Below are 16,987 nucleotides of genomic sequence, written 5' to 3'. Positions count from 1 at the left end.
GTAACTATTAGTACGTGATCCTGAGTGCGGCAGCGCAGCCTTGTGGAACTCCCTGCCTCTTGATATACCATACAATTTGCAGTGCTTGGCAAAAAAAAACAAAAAACCTGGAGTACCAGGAGGAATGGAAGAAATTTAAAGACTATTTAACCAAATATGCTAAGATAATCTAAATAGAAATATTTGCGAGCACCAGACTGGCCTAGGATTTAAATAAGTGATGTTATAGAATAGTATGTCTAAAGTGAAAATGAAAAGAAAGAAAGATGTTAATTGCCTAAGTGAATTTTATGGGAAAATAGTTTTGGAAAACTGTTGCAATGATATACATTGAAACTCAGCTTGGGGGAGTCGAGGAAGTTATCCAACAATGTAAACAAAAGTGGAATTATTACATATAAGATTTTTGTTTGTTTATAAATATGGAAAATCAATTAAAAAAATGGGGGGGGGGTACCACCAAAAAACCATTTCCGTTTGGGAAAAGCCTTCCCGAGACTTGTGTGAGTTTTGATCTGTTTTCCATCCATTGCCCAATTTTACCTTCCGAATATTTCAAGGAGTTACCGTATTTTTTGCTCTATAAGACTCACTTTTTCCCTCCTAAAAAGTAAGGGGAAATGTGTGTGCGTCTTATGGAGCGAATGCAGGCTGTGCAGCTATCCCAGAAGCCAGAACAGCAAGAGGGATTGCTGCTTTCACTGCGCAGCGATCCCTCTTGCTGTTCTGGCTTCTGAGATTCAGAATATTTTTTCCCTTGTTTTCCTCCTCCAAAAACTAGGTGCGTCTTGTGGTCTGGTGCGTCTTGTAGAGCGAAAAATACGGTATTTGTACGGATCGTGTTTCATTCTTCCTGTAAGCGGCTTTGGAGCTGTCGCGCCTTTAAAACAAGCGGCGTATAGATCTCACAAAATAAGGTAAAATAAAGGCACCCCCCCTCCTTCTGCTCCCTCCAACTCCCCCCCCCTCCCGGCGCCCCTCGCCAGACTCACCCGCACTGGGAAACTACATCGCCCCTTCCGGACGGCTTCCTCATCGGCCTGCCACTGGTGGGGGCGACTGGCCTCCGGGACGTAGGCTGGCTTCTTGCGCCTCAGGCTCTGCCGCAGCTTGTTCATCGCTGACCCCCCCGGGCCTGCAAAGGGGGCAGGGAGGGAAAAGGCCGCGCTCAGCATCCCTGAGGACCCCAAAGGAGAGAGAGGGGGAGGCAGGACTCACAGCAGGGAGGGCTGCCAGGACAGTGGCGTAGCGTGGGTTGTCAGCACCCGGGGCAAGGCAAGTAATTTGCGCCCCCTAACCCATGGATTTGCGCCCCCTAACCCTAACCCCCAGATGTTGCACCCGGTGCGGCCGGCCCCCCCTGCACCCCCCACGCTACGCCACTGTGCCAGGATGACCCCAGGATGCAGCTAACCAAAATCTCAGAAGACCCAGAAGCCTCTGGCAGAGCAAGGGTTAATAACCCCGGGGGTCTCCCCCCGCCCCCAGTCTCACTGGGAGTGAAACACAGCAAGGTGTTTATATAATATCATATCTTCTCCAATAACGTCTCCTGGAAGAAACTTCCAATCCTTCTCGTTGTACTTTTTTATACAGTGGTGCCTCGGGTTACATACGCTTCAGGTTACAGACTCCGCTAACCCAGAAATAGTGCTTCAGGTTAAGAACTTTGCTTCAGGGTGAGATCAGAAATCGGGCTCCGGCGACGCGGCAGCAGCAGGAGGCCCCATTAGGTAAAGTGGTGCTTCAGGTTAAGAACAGTTTCAGGTTAAGAACGGACCTTCGGAACGAATTAAGTACTTAACCTGAGGTACCACTGTATTGTCTTCATTTTATCGCACAGTTTGTTTTATAGCCTTTTCTGTATATTCCTCTAAGATATTTATTCCATTTGTTTGTTATACACAAGTATCATTAAATTCTGCTGTGATAATATCATTATAAATAACTGGCTTTTTAACTGATATTCTTTTGTTATCATTAATTCTTTTATGTTCCTTTTTTATCTTTTTTTTTCATTTTCGCGTTTAACTTTGCTGTAACCATTTGTAAGATGGTATTTTAAATTAATAAAGAAGATATTTTTTTAAAAAAAGAAACACAGCAAGGTGGTGGGGGCGTTTTGCCTCCCCCTGCCCTTTTGGCAAGGATTTACTGGGAGGCGAATCTCCAGCAAATTTCACATCCCCAAGATCAAAGGAGCATCAGGGAGCCGGGGCTTTTATAACCATCTCTGAGGATGCACACACACCCTTGATCTTGCCTTGGCTGATTTAACTGGGACGCCTCAATCGCAGGCAGAGGAAAGAAAACACACACACACACACACACACACACACACACACACAGTCCTTGCAGCCAGGACGGGAGCTGCTAGGGGGAGACCTAGGACCCTGGAAGACCCAGGAATGCACAGACAGAGGCCAGGGGATGGTTAGAAAACTCAGGTATATAAGCCAGGTGGGTTCTTAAATCAGGGTTTCCAGACGCCAAAACGGAACGGCTGGTTGCCATTTGGCTCGAAAGCTGAAATTTTCAATATGACATTTTGGGTTCCTGAAATTCGTTCTGAAGGTGCAGACACAAGTATCACGGACAGAATTCAACAGGACGTGTCGCTGGTGTGAAAAAACAGTCCAGATCGTCGAATTTTGCACCAGGCAGGCATCTCTAGATAGTGGAAATGTCAGGTGACAGACATCACTTGGTGGCAGCAAGTGGCTGGTAAAGGTAAAGGTAAAGGGACACCTGACCATTAGGTCCAGTCATGGCCGACTCTGGGGTTGCGGCGCTCATCTCGCTTTACTGGCCGAGGGAGCCGGCATACAGCTTCCAGGTCATGTGGCCAGCAGGACTAAGCCGCTTCTGGCGAACCAGAGCAGCGCACAGAAACGCCGTTTACCTTCCCACCGGAGCGGTACCTATTTATCTACTTGCACTTTGACGTGCTTTCAAATTGCTAGGTTGGCAGGAGCAGGGACCGAGCAACGGGAGCTCACCCCGTCGCGGGGATTCGAACCGCCGACCTTCCGATCGGCAAGCCCTAGGCTCTGCGGTTTAACCCACAGCGCCACCCGCGTCCCAAGTGGCTGGTAGCCAGGCGCAAAATGTGCCCGACAAATTTCGGACGTGGGCGGAAAGGCACTTCCCACGTGCTCAGGAGCAGTCTTGCAAGGCAAAGTCCTAGCACTGAACTCCTGAGGTTCTTCAATAAGCCCCCTGACACAGTTGAGTATTAAACCTGCAAATGGTGCAACATAGCAGGACCCCCACCCCACCTGCTCCTTTGCAGGGGGAGGGGGAAATGGTTGCCCCTTTTCCTCCTGGAGGGGCCTCTGCAGACAGCACATTTCTTCCTGCAGCAAGGCTGCTAAGCGCAGAGGAGCCCCACCAAAGAGGAGAAGTGGCCGTCTTTGCAGAGAAAGGGGCTGGGTGCCACCAGCTGCTCCCCCCTGACCCGGCCCAAGGCCAGAAGGTCAAAGCTACTTAGCCATCGCCTGGGGAGGGGTCAGCTCCTGCCCCACATTCTCCACAAAGGGCTCCAAGCCACAGTCTGCATCCACTGGGGTGGATCGAGGGTAGGATTTCTTGGGGGGGGGGGCAGAGAGGCCATGAAGCCAAAAAGAGCCATCACTCAGGATCATAGCTGTCAACTTTTCCCTTTTCTTGCGAGGAATCCTATTCGGAATAAGGGAATTTCCCTTTAAAAAAAGGGAAACATTGGCAGCTATGCTCAGGAGTTGAGCAAGAGGCCTTGGATAGAAGGACAGCTGGATCAGGCCCAAGGAGGCTCCTCTGGCCCAGCAGCCTCTTCTCCGGCAGCAGGATCCGGGCACAAGAGTTCTCTCCCCATATGCGGTTTCCAGCAACTGGGATTCAGAAGCATTGTTCCATGAATTTGTCTAGTCCTACCGTATTTTTCACTCCATAAGACACAGTTTTTTCTTCCTAAAAAGTAAGGGTAAATGTCTGTACGTCTTATGGAGCGAATGCGTTATCCCTGGAGCCGAATTGCCCAGGGGAGAAAAGCGGATCATGCTTTTTTTTTTTTGAAAGAGGGAAGTGGGTGTTGAAACAAAGCCGCTGATGGGCAAGCGATCGGGGAGGGAGATAAGGGACGCTAGCAATAAAGGAGGCTGCCTGGGAAAGGGGAGGTAAAGACAGCGAACTTGCAAAGGGGGAAAACAGGAAGACTAAAGCAATAAGGAGAGAAATTAGAAGAAAAGGAGGAGAAAAAAACTGCTCCAGCTAAGGAAAAGACACTAAGGGGAAAGACACTAAGAGGGAAGGGAGTGTTGAAAGGAAACAGCTGATCGGTGGGATCAGAAGAGAGATAAGGGATGGTCTGGGAGGGGGGAGGTAAAAGCCCATGGATCCTCAAGATTTTTTCATTGGGTCATCCCAAATTCACCATCAGATCACATAGCATGTCCATGGCTACAGCCTGCACCAAAAAAATCACGCACCCACTGTTTTGTGGGACCGCAATGGCACAAAAATGTGGTTACAAAGCACGGATCCACATGAATCCTCAGGATTTTTGCATTGGGTACCCCAAACTCACCGTCAAATCACATGTCTGTGACCACAGCATGAACCACAAAAATCATACACCCACTGTTTCGTTCAGAATATTTTTTTTCTTGTTTTCCTCCTCTAAAAACTAGGTGCGTCTTATGGTCAGGTGCGTCTTATGGAGCGAAAAAACACGATATTTTAAAGCAACCCATGTTGGTGGCCATCTCTGCCTCCAGTGGCAAGGAGTTCCACCGTTTGCACTGCGCGAAGGAGAGAGAGGGAGAGTAACTTTTCTCTTTCCCCTTTCTCTCACTTGCTTTTTTCTCTGAGCGCTGCAACATTCCCTGGCCACCCGCCCCAAATCCAATGGGGTTGTGTTGGAGCTCCCGTTTAGAATGACAGAATCCTAGAGCTGGAAAGGGAGCCCTGGGTCATCTAGTCCAACCCGCTGCAATGAAGGAAAATGCACCCACACGGGGATCAAACCCATGGCCTATGCGTCATCACCGTGCCCTTACCAACTCCGCTAACTGCCAAGGCTCCTTCCCAGGTCATTGAATTGTGGTCAGGAGCTGTCGCCTCCCCCTCTAGCAGGAATCCCTGCAATTCACAGAATTGAAGAGTTGGAAAGGACCCCATGGGGTCATCCAGCCCAACCCCAACAACAGAGGGAAACCGCAGATCCTCATTCTTACTCTTGCGCTGCAGAGGAAGTTCGCAGAGACCCCTCTGCCTGCTGCACCAGCCTCTCTGCTGCTTGCAGATACCTCCCTCCCTCCCCACGGCGGCCGCCACCCCACGGCTCCTCTCATCTCACAGATGGCCCCGGCCAGCTGTTAAAGGCACACCCCCCCACCAAAATAGCCAGACGAGGACAACAGAAGAGGACAAGCAGGAGTGTGGGGGGGGGGGAGATGGAGTGTTCTCTTTTGTGTGACGCGTGTGCCCCACACAATGGCCACAAAGCCAATCTTTCCCCCCCAACCCCCACCAGACGGCCGGCTGCGGAGACACACAAAAGGGGTACAGACAGTGGGCTGGTACAGCCGCCCCCCCCCGTAACTCTGACCCCTCTTGTGCAGATGGGGGTGCGCCGAGGAGCAGAGAAAACGAATGGAGACCCCCAAGCAGATTCTACAGGGAATTCCATTTAACATTTGTTAAAAAACCCGAGGCATTTTTGTTGTGGATTTTAGGGAAAGATCTGCCCAAAAAGCTGAAAAACATCTTCATGTTTGCGACAACGGCCGCGAGAGTTCTGGTAGCACAAGGATGGAAGACTGAAGAACCGTCAACTAAAGAATCGCGGCAAGAAAAATTGATGGACTATGCAGAACTGGCAAAATTGACATATAAGCTACGGGACAAAGATAACGGTGACTTTAAAGACGAATGGGAACCCTTTACAAAGTATTTGAAGACGCAACAAAGCGAACTGGACTCCTTGGCTGGTTTTGAATAAACATTCGCAAACTTTTTATTGATGATAATCAGCTAAATAGTTTGAGGATCTATAACATGCAGAAAACAGCATTCTTAGAGAAATCAGAGGCCGGAACTGAGGGAAGCCGGGGTGGGGGTGGAGTTGTGTGGGAGGGTGGGGGGGAGGGAGGAAAAATGGGGGAGAAATAAGGATGATATGTTTCTGGATAATATGTTTTGCTTTAATTCTGAATTAAAAAAAGGTTTTTAAAAAAAGATTCTACAGGGAATGGGGAGGGGGGCTGGTTTAAAGGCAGCCCCCCTCTTTTTGCAAAGTCAAACTTTCCCTTGCAACAGCTGCACCAGACCTGTTTGAAACAAAAGAGCATCCTGCAAGGCCCCCACCCCCCCTGAACCCGTTGCCAGGCAAGACAGCTGTCCCTGAATGGGTTTGGGGAGCCAACAGCTGTGTGCGTGTCCTGTCAAGCCCCTCCCCGGTTTCTATGCCCCCATCCCAGTGCCTGGTCCAAGCACACCAGCTGTACTGGGGCTGGGCAAACATTTGGCCGAAAGGCAGAAGGGGGGGGGGCGCGACGGACGGTGGAATTGTTTCCTCAGCTGCCACCAGCCGCTGGCTCAGCAGATGGGAGCCAGTCCCAGACAAGCAAAGAGGGGGGGCCGGGAGAGGGGGGTGTCCTCAGATGTGCCCCCTCTAAAGGGGGGGGGGAGGAGGTGTCCTCCTCCAGGGACCTTCAAGCCCAGGACAAAACCAAGAGACGGTGGTGGGGTGAGTCTCAGAGCTAGGACAGAGGCTAGAGTGAGTTGTAATAGGTGCTCGGGCTCAAGAATTGCGTCTTTTCAGGAGTCAACAGCAAGACTCAGAAAACTCTGCGGTGGGTCATGCGCAAACCTCACCCCCCCCACTCCCTCACTAAGTAGTAGTACTACTAGTAGTAATAATAATAATATTAATAAAAATAATATTTATACCCCACTTATCTGGCTGGGTTTCCGCAGCCACTCTGGGCAGCTCCCAACAGAATACTAAAAAAAGAATAAAACTTCAAACATGAAAAACTTCCCTGAACAGGGCTGCCTTCAGATGTCTTCTAAAAGTCAGGTACAGTGGTACCTCTGGTTACGTACTTAATTCGTTCCGGAGGTCCATTCTTAACCTGAAACTGTTCTTAACCTGAAGCACCACCTTAGCTAATGGGGCCTCCCCTGCTGCTGTGCGACCACTGCACGATTTCTGTTCTCATCCTGAAGCAAAGTTCTTAACCCAAGGTACTATTTCTGGGTTAGCAGAGTCTGTAACCTGGAGAGTATGTAACCTGAAGCGCATGTAACCCAAGGTACCACTGTAGTTGTTTATTTCCTTGATATCTGGTGGGAGGGCATTCCACAGGGCGGGTGCCACCACTGAGAAGGCCCTCTGCCTGGTTCCCTGCAACCGCACTTCTCGCAGAGAAGGAACCGCCAGAAGGCCCTTGGAGCTGGACCTCAGTGTCTGAGCCACATGATGGGGTGGAGATGCTCCTTCAGGTATACTTGGTCGAGGTCTTTAGGGCTTTAAAGGTCAGGCCCAACACTTTGAATTGTGCTCGGAAACGTATTGGGAGCCAATGAAGGTCTTTCAGAACCGGTGTTATGTGGTCTCGGCGGCCGCTCCCAGTCACCAGTCTAGCTGCCACATTCTGGATTAGTTGTAGTTTCCGAGTCACCTTCAAAGGTAGCTCCACGTAGAGCGCATGGCAGTAGTCCAAGCGGGAGAGAACCAGAGCATGCACCACTCTGGCGAGACAGTCTGCGGGCAGGGAGGGTCTCATCCTGCATACCAGATGGAGCTGGTAGACAGCTGCCCTGGACACAGAATTGACCTGTACCTCCCTGGACAGCTGTGAGTCCAAAATGACTCCCAGGCTTCGCACCTGGTCCTTCAGGGGCACAGTTGCCCCATTCAGGACCAGGGAGTCCTCCACACCTGCCCGGCACTCTGTGCATGCTTGCTGTTACGCTTCTTTGAGATTTAGCCAGTATCTCCTGGGGCCAAATCCTGGCATCTGGTGCTGCAGGAGCCCCAGGACGGATGGTCCATGCAGATCCTCGCAGGTTCAGGAAGGAAAGGTGACATACCTGAAGGACCCTCAGGGGGAAGAAGATGGAGCAAAGCTCACTTTCTATGGCTCCAGGGGGGAGGAGCCGAAACGATGGGTTCGAATTGCAAGGAAGGAGATTCCGAATAAACATTAGGAAGAACTTCCTTGAAGGCTTTCAAGCAGAGGTTGGACGGCCACCTGTCAGGAATTCTTCCGCTGCGATTCCTGCATTGCAGGGGGTTGGACTAGAGGACCTTTGGGGGGCCCTTGAGATTCTACTCTCCTATGATCGTGGAAGCAGATGCCCTTCTAAGCCGGGTCCAAAGGGACGTGTCCCCCCCCCCCCACTTCCTGCATTTGGTATCTGCACCAGCGCCTCTCTCCTGGCTTCCTGCCTGCCTCCTCCACCCTGGCCCATTAGCGGAACAGCTTTTATCGGCTTTCATGGCTTTCATCCTCTCTGCGCATCACTCAGCCTTCTAGGAGAAAGCAGGGGGTGGAGGTGGAGAGGAAGAGAAGCACCACCATTATCCATATCTCCGCTGGAGAGTTTTCCCGGAGGCACGGAGATCAGCTAGGTTGTCTCCTGCTCTCCCCCTTCAGTCCAGCCCAGGCTGCCAAGGGGAGGGAGACACCTAAGAGAGGCCCCATTGCAACACAACAACCCTGCAGTGCTGACGGTGGGTGTCGCCAGAGTGGTGCATGCTCTGGTTATCTCCCGCTTGGACTACTGCCATGCGCTCTACGTGGGGCTACCTTTGAAGGTGACCCGGAAACTACAACTAATCCAGAATGTGGCAGCTAGACTGGGGACTGGGAGCGGCCGCCGAGACCACATAACACCTGACTTGAAAGACCTACATTGGCTCCCAGTACGTTTCCAAGCACAATTCAAAGTGTTGGTACTGACCTTTAAAGCCCTAAACGGCCTCAGTGCTGTATACCTGAAGGAGCGTCTCCATCCCCATCATTCAGCCCGGACGCTGAGGTCCAGCACTGAGGGCCTTCTGGTGGCTCCCTCCACACTCAAAGTGGGGTTACAGGGAACCAGGCAGAGGGCCTTCTTGGTAGTGGCACCTGCCCTGTGGAACGCCCTCCCATTAGATGTCATGGAAATAAGCAGCTATCTTATTTTTAAAAGATATCTGAAGGCAGCCCTGTTTAGGGAAGTTTTTAATATTTAATGCTGTATTGTTTTTAACACTTGATTGGGAGCCGCCCAGAGTGGCTGGGGAAACTCAGCCAGATGGGCAGGGTATAAATAATAAATTATTATTATTATTAGTCATGGTCCTGCTCTCTTCTGCCTTGGTCAGGCCCTTCCTGGAATATTGTGTCCAGTTCTGAGCACCACAATTTAAGAAGGATGCTCACAAGGTGGAAGGTGGGCAGAGGAGGGCAAGCAAGATGATCAAGGGTCTGGAAACCAAGCCTGATGAGGAACGGTTGAAGGAGCTGGGTATGTTTAGCCTGGAAAAGAGGAGACTGAGAGGAGATAGGATAGCCACCTTCAAATATCTTCAGGGCTGTCACATGGAAGAGGGGGCAAGCTTGTTTTCTCCTGCTCTGGAGGACAGGACTCGAACCCATGGCTTCATGTTACAAGAAAGGAGATTCCGACTAAACATTCGGAAAAACATTCTGACAGTAAGAGCTGTGGAACAGATTCCCACGAGAGGTGGTGGACTCTCCTTCCTTGGAGGTTTTTAAGTAGAGGTTGGATGGACACCTGTCATGGATGCTTTAGCTGAGATCCCTGCATTGCAGGGGGTTGGACTAGATGACCCCAGGGTCCCTTCCAGCTGTAAGATTCTGTGACTTTATGATTCCTGCAGCCCAGGAGGGAGGGGACCTGGGCTAAAGCACAGCTATTATTTTATAAAGGGCTCCAGAGCCAGTGCATTTAGCACCGCCTTGGTCCAACCATATTTCTGGGGGAAAGTGGCTTTCTTATCCCAGTCCAATATCAAAGCAACTTGCTCAGTTCCCTGGCAAGCCTAAAAAAAAAACTTCTTAGAACCTCTGAGGTCACCTGTTTCCCTTTTGCACTCCTTGGAGTGTAACGAGGTGGAGAAGGATCAAGTCATGAAGCTTCCCTGATGGGTGGGGTAAAAATAATAAATTATTATTATTATTATTATTATTATTATTATTATTATTATTATTACTTCTACAGAGCCAGGCCATCGGTCCAGGTAGCTCAGTATTGCCTACCCTGACTTCCAGCAACAGAGTTTCAGAAAAGGCAAGGCTACTTGGGACTGAACCTGAGACCTTCTACAGGCAGAGCAGCTGTTCTGTGTCTGAGCTGCTTCCCCTCTCAGCATCAACACCCTCTTGTGGGGGCAACGACCCCCCGCCCTCTAGATCCACGCCTGGGATTCCCAGCCTTCGCCCTTTGGCAGCCAGACGAGAGACACTGCCTTGGGCAAAGGCCACAGCTCCCTCGGTCAGGGATAGATTCCGGCTGCCATCCACAGCAGCGCCAGGGAAGGACAGAATCCTGGAAGGGACCACGAGAGTCATCTAGTCCAACCCGCTGCAATGCAGGAATTTTTTGTCCAATGCTTGAACCCACGACTGTGAGATTAAGAGCCTCATGCTCTGCCAACTGGGCCCCACTGTGGATCAGAGCAATCGCAGACCCCCAACTCGGCGGTGACTCTGGGCTGCCACAGACCAGGATCCTCACCCCACAACCTGGGCACCTCCCCACTCACTAGGGTCGTCGCGCCTTGCCCCAGCCTGCCCCAGAAACGGTCTCTCGTCCCACCCACCCATTTTAAAGCCGATTGCTGGGGAGCAAAAGCAAAGCAGAAGGCTCCCTGCGACCCACGGAGATCTGGAGAGTCATCACCTCTGAGCCACTTAGAGCATGGGTAGGCAAACTAAGGCAAGGGGGCCGGATCCAGCCCAATCGCCTTCTAAATCCAGCCCACGGACGGTCCGGGAATCTGCGTGTTTTTACATGAGTAGAATGTGTCCTTTTATTTAAAATGCATCTCTGGGTTATTTGTGGGGCATAGGAATTTGTTCATATTTTTTTTTCAGAATATAGTCCGGCGCCCCCACAAGGTCTGACTGACCCCCAGTGGACCGGCCCCCTGCTGAAAAAGTTTGCTGACCCCTGACTTAGAGCCATCACAGCCCCACGGAATGGCAGGGCTCAGCTGGAAGGGGGTGGCAGAGCCCCTCACCCAGGCAAGACGTAGGCCCCATGGCTGGGAGATTCTCTCCCATATGAGACCCCCAGTGGGGACAAGCTGGGGGAGAGTCTCGTCTGCCTTCGCCCCCACCCCTCTTTCAGGAGGATGACATGGGGAGTCAGCCCCAGACTTGACCCGGCGGCGTGTAAGATCTGTGGGACCCCCACCCCACAAAAGGCTGCCCATTACAGGAAGCTTCCCCTCCCCCAGCATGGAAGTGGGTGGGTGGGGGCTGCAAATAAAGGAAGGAGCAGCCAATTGGAACAAGGCGGGGTGGGGGAGGGACGACAGAGGGATTCCCTAAGGAAAAAAGGTTGCAGCATTTTGGGTTGTTGGGTTTTGGGAAAAGTCGAGGAAGAAGCAACCCGGGGTCCTTGCCGCGGGATCTCATTCATCCAGTGCTTTTCCAGCTGCACTGGCTCCCGGTGGAGTACAGGGTCAGGTTTAAGGTGCTGGTTTTGACCTTTAAAGCCCTATGCAGCCTAGGACCCTCGTACCTACAGGACCGCTCGACAGAGGACCTTAAGGTCCACAAATAACAACACTTTGGAGGTCCCAAGCCTCAAGGAGGTTAAATTGGTCTCAACTAGGGCCAGAGCCTTTTCAGTACTGGCCCCAACTTGGTGGAACGCTCTGTCACAAGCGACTAGGGCCCTGTGGGACTTGACATCTTTCCACAGGGCCTGCAAGACGGAGCTGTTCCGCCTGGCCTTTGGTTTGGACTCAGTCTGACCCTTATGTTTCCCTCCCCTTACGGTTTTGATCCATGGGCTACTATTAAAATGAGGCTGCATTTTAAATTGCATTTTTGCCTGTATTTTAAATTGGGTTTCTCCCCCCCCCCCTTATGTTTTTACTGTGATTTTATTGGTGTTAGCCGCCCTGAGCCCGGCTCTGGCCAGGGAGGGTGGGGTATTAATAAAATTTATTATTATTATTTTTAATAGACATTTAGAAAGTCCTTCTCCATGCAGCACAGGGTTAGACTGTGGAACTCCTTCCCACAAGAGGAAGCGATGGCCACAAACAAACTACAGGTATATGGCTTTAAAAGAGGATTAGACCAATTCATGGAAGGGGAGATGGCGATTGACGGCTAGAACCTACCATGGCTGTGCTCTGTTCCACAGCCAGAGGAAGCAATACTTCTGAATATTAGTTGCTGGAATGCACAGGAAGGCTGAGTGCTTCCGTGCTCAATTCCTGCTTGCGGGTTTCCCAAAAGGGGCACCTGGCTGCCCCCCCCCCCCGTGAGAACAGGACGCTGGACTGTTCTGTACAGCCTGATCCAACAGGCTTCTAAAGGGCGGTGCACCCAAAGGGAGAAGCTACAACAGACCTCATCACCCCATCTGCAAAATGGGAACAAGAGTGACCAGCCCCGTAGGGTTGGGGAGAGGACAATCCCCCCCCCCTTCAAAAAATAATAATTGCGAAACAGATGCCCAATGACTCACATGCACTGTCTGCCAAACTGGAACAGACTCCTCTTTCCCTCCCGCCCACTGTGTCTGCTCCAAACAGACCAGAAAATCTCAGGAGCCAGATTCTCCGCCCTTGTACTGCAGCCTGGCCTGTCCATACACTGCCCCCCCTCAGCAGAGAACCCAGGAATCCTAGCTCCCATCTCCCCTTGCGTCACCAGGGGAGACCCCAGGAGTCCTTCCGCTCCCCCAGCGGAGGAAAGCGGCAAAGAAACAGCAGCTGCGCCTCTCCGGAGCTAATTGGGCCGCCTTAATGGGCAGCAATAATTGCAGATTATTTCCCAGTTTCCTGCCTCCTGCCCGTGGTCTGGGAAGCCATGAACTCGGCTGCCCTTCTGCGTCCAGACATGGGAGGGGCAGGGAAACAATCCCCTGTCTCGGATGCCGGCCCCCCAAACCCCATCAGCTGCTAACCAAGGCAGAGGGGTTCCTTTCGAAACTGCCCCATAAGCAGCAGAGTCACACCTTTTGGCCCTCTGGAAAAAGGGTCTCTGGAAGCTCTTGCCATGGGGCCTTGGGCTGCTCCCGCCTACTCAGAGTAGGGTCAGGGTCAGAGCCACGGTGATAAAGGTCGGGGGGCCTCCCCACACCCCAAGGCCACAGCTGGAACCTCCCTTAGACTAGCCCTGGCTGGATCCATCGCCGTCTGTTCTGCTCATTGCCTTTTCCTCCCCCAGACAGTAAGAGCATCTTTGCAAGGAGGGAGAAGTGTCTTTTCAGAGTGCTCCAAAGCAGCTCATGTTCAGTGCCAGGGCTTGGTGGGGTACCTCTGGGCATGTGCAAAATGCCTCTCCATTTGGGAAGGACCCAGACTCAATGCCTAACATCACATCCAAGTCAGGATGAGAATCTCCCTGCCCGGGATTCTTGAGGGGGCCGCTGCCGGCCAGGGCTGGGGTACCTGTGGAGACCACTCCAGGAATTCCTGGATGCCACACCCATGGCCACACCGGGCTGGTGGGGCTGGGAGGCCATCGACCTCCAGAGAAGCAAAGGAACCCCATCGCTCCTGCAGACAATCTTGAGCTGGGTGGATCAGTGGTGTGATTCTGAATGAGGCAGCAGCCTATGGTACGGTAAAGGGACCCCTGACCATTAGGTCCAGTCGTGACCAACTCTGGGGTTGCGGTGCTCATCTCGCTTTATTGGCCAAGGGAGCCGGCGTACAGCTATTGTGGCCAGCATGACTAAGCCGCTTCTGGCGAACCAGAGCAGCGCACGGAAATGCCGTTTACCTTCCCGCCGGAACGGTACCTATTTATCTACTTGCACTTTGACGTGCTTTCGAACTGCTAGGTTGGCAGGAGCTGGGACCGAGCAACGGGAGCTCACCCCGTCATTGCAGGGATTCGAACCGCTGACCTTCTGATCAGCAAGTCCTAGGCTCTGTGGTTTAACCTACAGTGCCACCCGCGTCCCCAGGCTCTGACATATATATTCTAAAGTGGGGAGCACTCCCCCCCGCCACAAAACGCAGCACAGCTGTCTGGCTGCATCTGGAAGTGAGCAAAGCCAGAGAGTCTAAAATCACTGGTTGGGGTAGAATGGAGAGGCAGATTCTCAAGGAGTATTTTTTCCTTCTTCTTCTAAAAAGAAGCATGTTGAGTTGGAACTGCCACAGGAAGAACGTCCTCCAAGCAGAGCCCAAGGAGATGTTTAGCGGAGAACGGAAAAGAGCGCTGAATGTGCTCAGAGGCACTCTTTGCAAGTGCTTGTCATTTCGCAAGGCTCTGCTTGAGGAGCTACTGAGCTCTCCACATCCACTCCAAGTCTCTCTTCCCCCTGGCTAAGATTTTGCAGAAAAAGGAGAGGAAGGCTGGAAGATTCCTTAACCCTAGCCAGGACCCTGTTGCATACAAAGCAGTGTTGTCTACACCGACTCGCAGCAACGGCTTTTCTTTTGACCCCCACCTCTGACCTGAACATCCAAACCTGGGCTGGCCTTTAAGGAGAGATTGTCTCTGAGGTGAGGCTCAATACAGGAACATCTGGAAGCAAGACACTCACAAGTCCCAGATGGGCATTAGAAATTCACTTTGCACATGTTCAGAGGCGCCCATGCTCTTATCTTGCCATCTAACCCGACGCACGACATTTTAAACAAAGCAGTTCCTGGACACAGAGGGGCCTGGGACAAGATGACCTCCAAGTTTATCTTGAAAGAAGCAAGTTGAGAAGCTGGAAAATAAAACCAGGGTGGGGCTCTAGACTGGCCTCAAAATAGCCAAGGGAGAATCTCCCCAAGCCCTGGGCACCCAGGGGAAGAGGGCAGACTCTGCATTGGGGCTCTGCCCAGGGAACGCCGAAGCGTCATTAGCACCCAGACCCCTTTGCCCACTGCAAGGGCCGGGTGTGGCCTGCTGGGGGCCACCTGCTCTATACTGCAGATCCTTTCAAAAGTCAGGCCTTGGAGGGCAGAGGGAGCTCCCCACCCCAAACCACATGCCTCCTCCGAATCCAGCAGTTGGGGTGAAGATCAGACCCAGATGCTCATTCTAAGCCAGGGAAGCCAGGACTCACCCACCTTCTCAGACTGGGAGTCACCTGCAGTCATCAACAGGCCCTGAAGGAGCCCTTGTGTGTGGGGGGGACCTTTAAATACATGCCTGCCAAGGGTGCAAACAGCCTCCTAGGCATGCATTTATTTTTTTAGGATCCAGAATTAAAACAATCTGTGACCCACAGTCAAGAACAGAGAAATTGAGAGGCTCCACCCGATGCTACCAGCCATTTGGGGTGATGGAGGTCATTAATGCTCCCCAACTTATTTGCAGGACACATCACGTCCTTTTTTGCCACGGGGAAACCAACTCCCCACGACTCTCCCCCTTAAGGTTCGTTGACTTTGACACCCCCTCCCAAACAAACCACCTATTCCGTTACCCAACCAGTGCACTTCTCAAATGGGGGGAAAGCCCCCCCAATACCCCCAGGGGCCTTTTCCTGGCATCCGCGGGGGAATTCCATCCCGAATCTCTCCGGAACAACGGGGAGGGGACGCTCGGCGCTTGCCAGGTTTCCAGAAGGCCCCCTCCCCAAACGCCTGGCCCTGCGCAATCCCTCTTAACCCCACCCACCCAGTTACGTCGATCCTGAAGTATTGGCGAGGGGGGAGCCCCATTCTCCCGTCCCCCGGCCCAGGCCTGGGTGGGGCAACTGCTCCCCACCCCCTCCCCGACCACGATCCCGCGAGGCCCCATCGGGGGGCCGGCGAGGCAGAAGGGGCGCAGCCCTGCCCAGCCGGGGGCGCCGCTGCCTGGCGACGGAAGCAGCGAACCCCGGAGGAGGAGGCGGAGGCGGCGCGCTTGCGGGGGGGGGGGACCAAAGAGATGCGATCCCTCCCCTCCGTCCGCTTTGATTTCCCAGCAAGACTGCCTTTTTGGGGGGGAGGGGGGGAGCAAGAGGTGGGCCTGTGCCCTTCGCAGCTGTCACTCGAGGCGGAGGGAGGGAGGGATCTGTTGGAGGGGAGGGGGCGCGGGAGAGGGATGCGGAAAGGCGGGGGCGGCGGGGATCCCCGGAAAGAGGTGTCGCGGGAGGAGGGGGGGCGTCGTCGGTGCGCGGAAAAAGAGGAGGGAGAGAGAAGGAGAGAGGAGGGGAGACTCCCCTGCCTGCCAGCCCCCCCACCCCATCCATCCCTGCATCCCATCCCTGCCCGCTTCGCCTTACCCGGGTGCGGCGGGGCTCCGACGCCTCCTCCGCCGCCTCTTCCCGGCTCCGCATCCACGGTGAGCCCGGCGCGGGTCCTCCTCCTCCGCTGCTGCCGCCCTGGGCCGCCCCTCCCCGGCTGCTGCTGCTGCTGCTGCTCCTCCGCCAGCCCCCCGCCCGATCCTCCCGATCCGCCTCTTCTCTCCGCTGCGGACGCCCCGTCTCGTCTCGCCGCTGCCTCGGCTCCTCCGCGCACGCGCCTTGAGTCCAGCTGGACTCGGCCCCGCCCCCGCGGCTCTGCGATATGCAAATATAGACACGCCCCCTCCCCCGCCGGCGCGCTCTTCTCGCCGCAAAACTCCGCCTCCCGCGCCTCCGCCGGTTTTTATTGGCTCCGCGCTCCTGAATATGCAAAGACAAACACGTCACCGCCGCGCTCTCTCGCTCTCTCCTTCCTTCCCTCCCCGCCCGGTGTTATTTACAAAGTTCTGCCGACCCCGCCCACCGAGGCAGGCTATTGGTCCGCGCGCCGCCCCGCATGCAAATTAGCCCGTCCGCTCAGCCCGCCCACCTCGTCGTGATGCGACTATGCAAATCCTGTCTTAAGCCCCGC

General features: G+C 53.3%; 1 protein-coding gene across 1 annotated transcript in view; it reads right to left on the bottom strand.

Moving 5' to 3' along the window:
- The window catches only part of NUMBL (NUMB like endocytic adaptor protein), a 34,033-nt gene extending 17,403 nt beyond the window's left edge, over positions 1-16,630 (bottom strand). Inside the window, exons 1-2 of the mRNA XM_081019033.1 lie at positions 16,396-16,630; positions 993-1,135 (exon numbers count right to left, since the gene is read on the bottom strand). Coding sequence (XP_080875159.1) covers positions 993-1,118 — 126 coding nt within the window. The 5' untranslated portion in view covers positions 1,119-1,135; positions 16,396-16,630. The remainder of the gene's footprint in view (positions 1-992; positions 1,136-16,395) is intronic.
- Positions 16,631-16,987: the final 357 nt, after the last annotated feature.

This window comes from Podarcis pityusensis (genome assembly GCF_964106645.2).
Source record: "Podarcis pityusensis genome assembly, chromosome: 8".
Classification (NCBI taxonomy): domain Eukaryota; kingdom Metazoa; phylum Chordata; class Lepidosauria; order Squamata; family Lacertidae; genus Podarcis; species Podarcis pityusensis.
The sequence above is the reverse complement of the archived record's forward strand: the minus strand, read 5'-3'. Positions and strand labels throughout refer to the sequence as shown.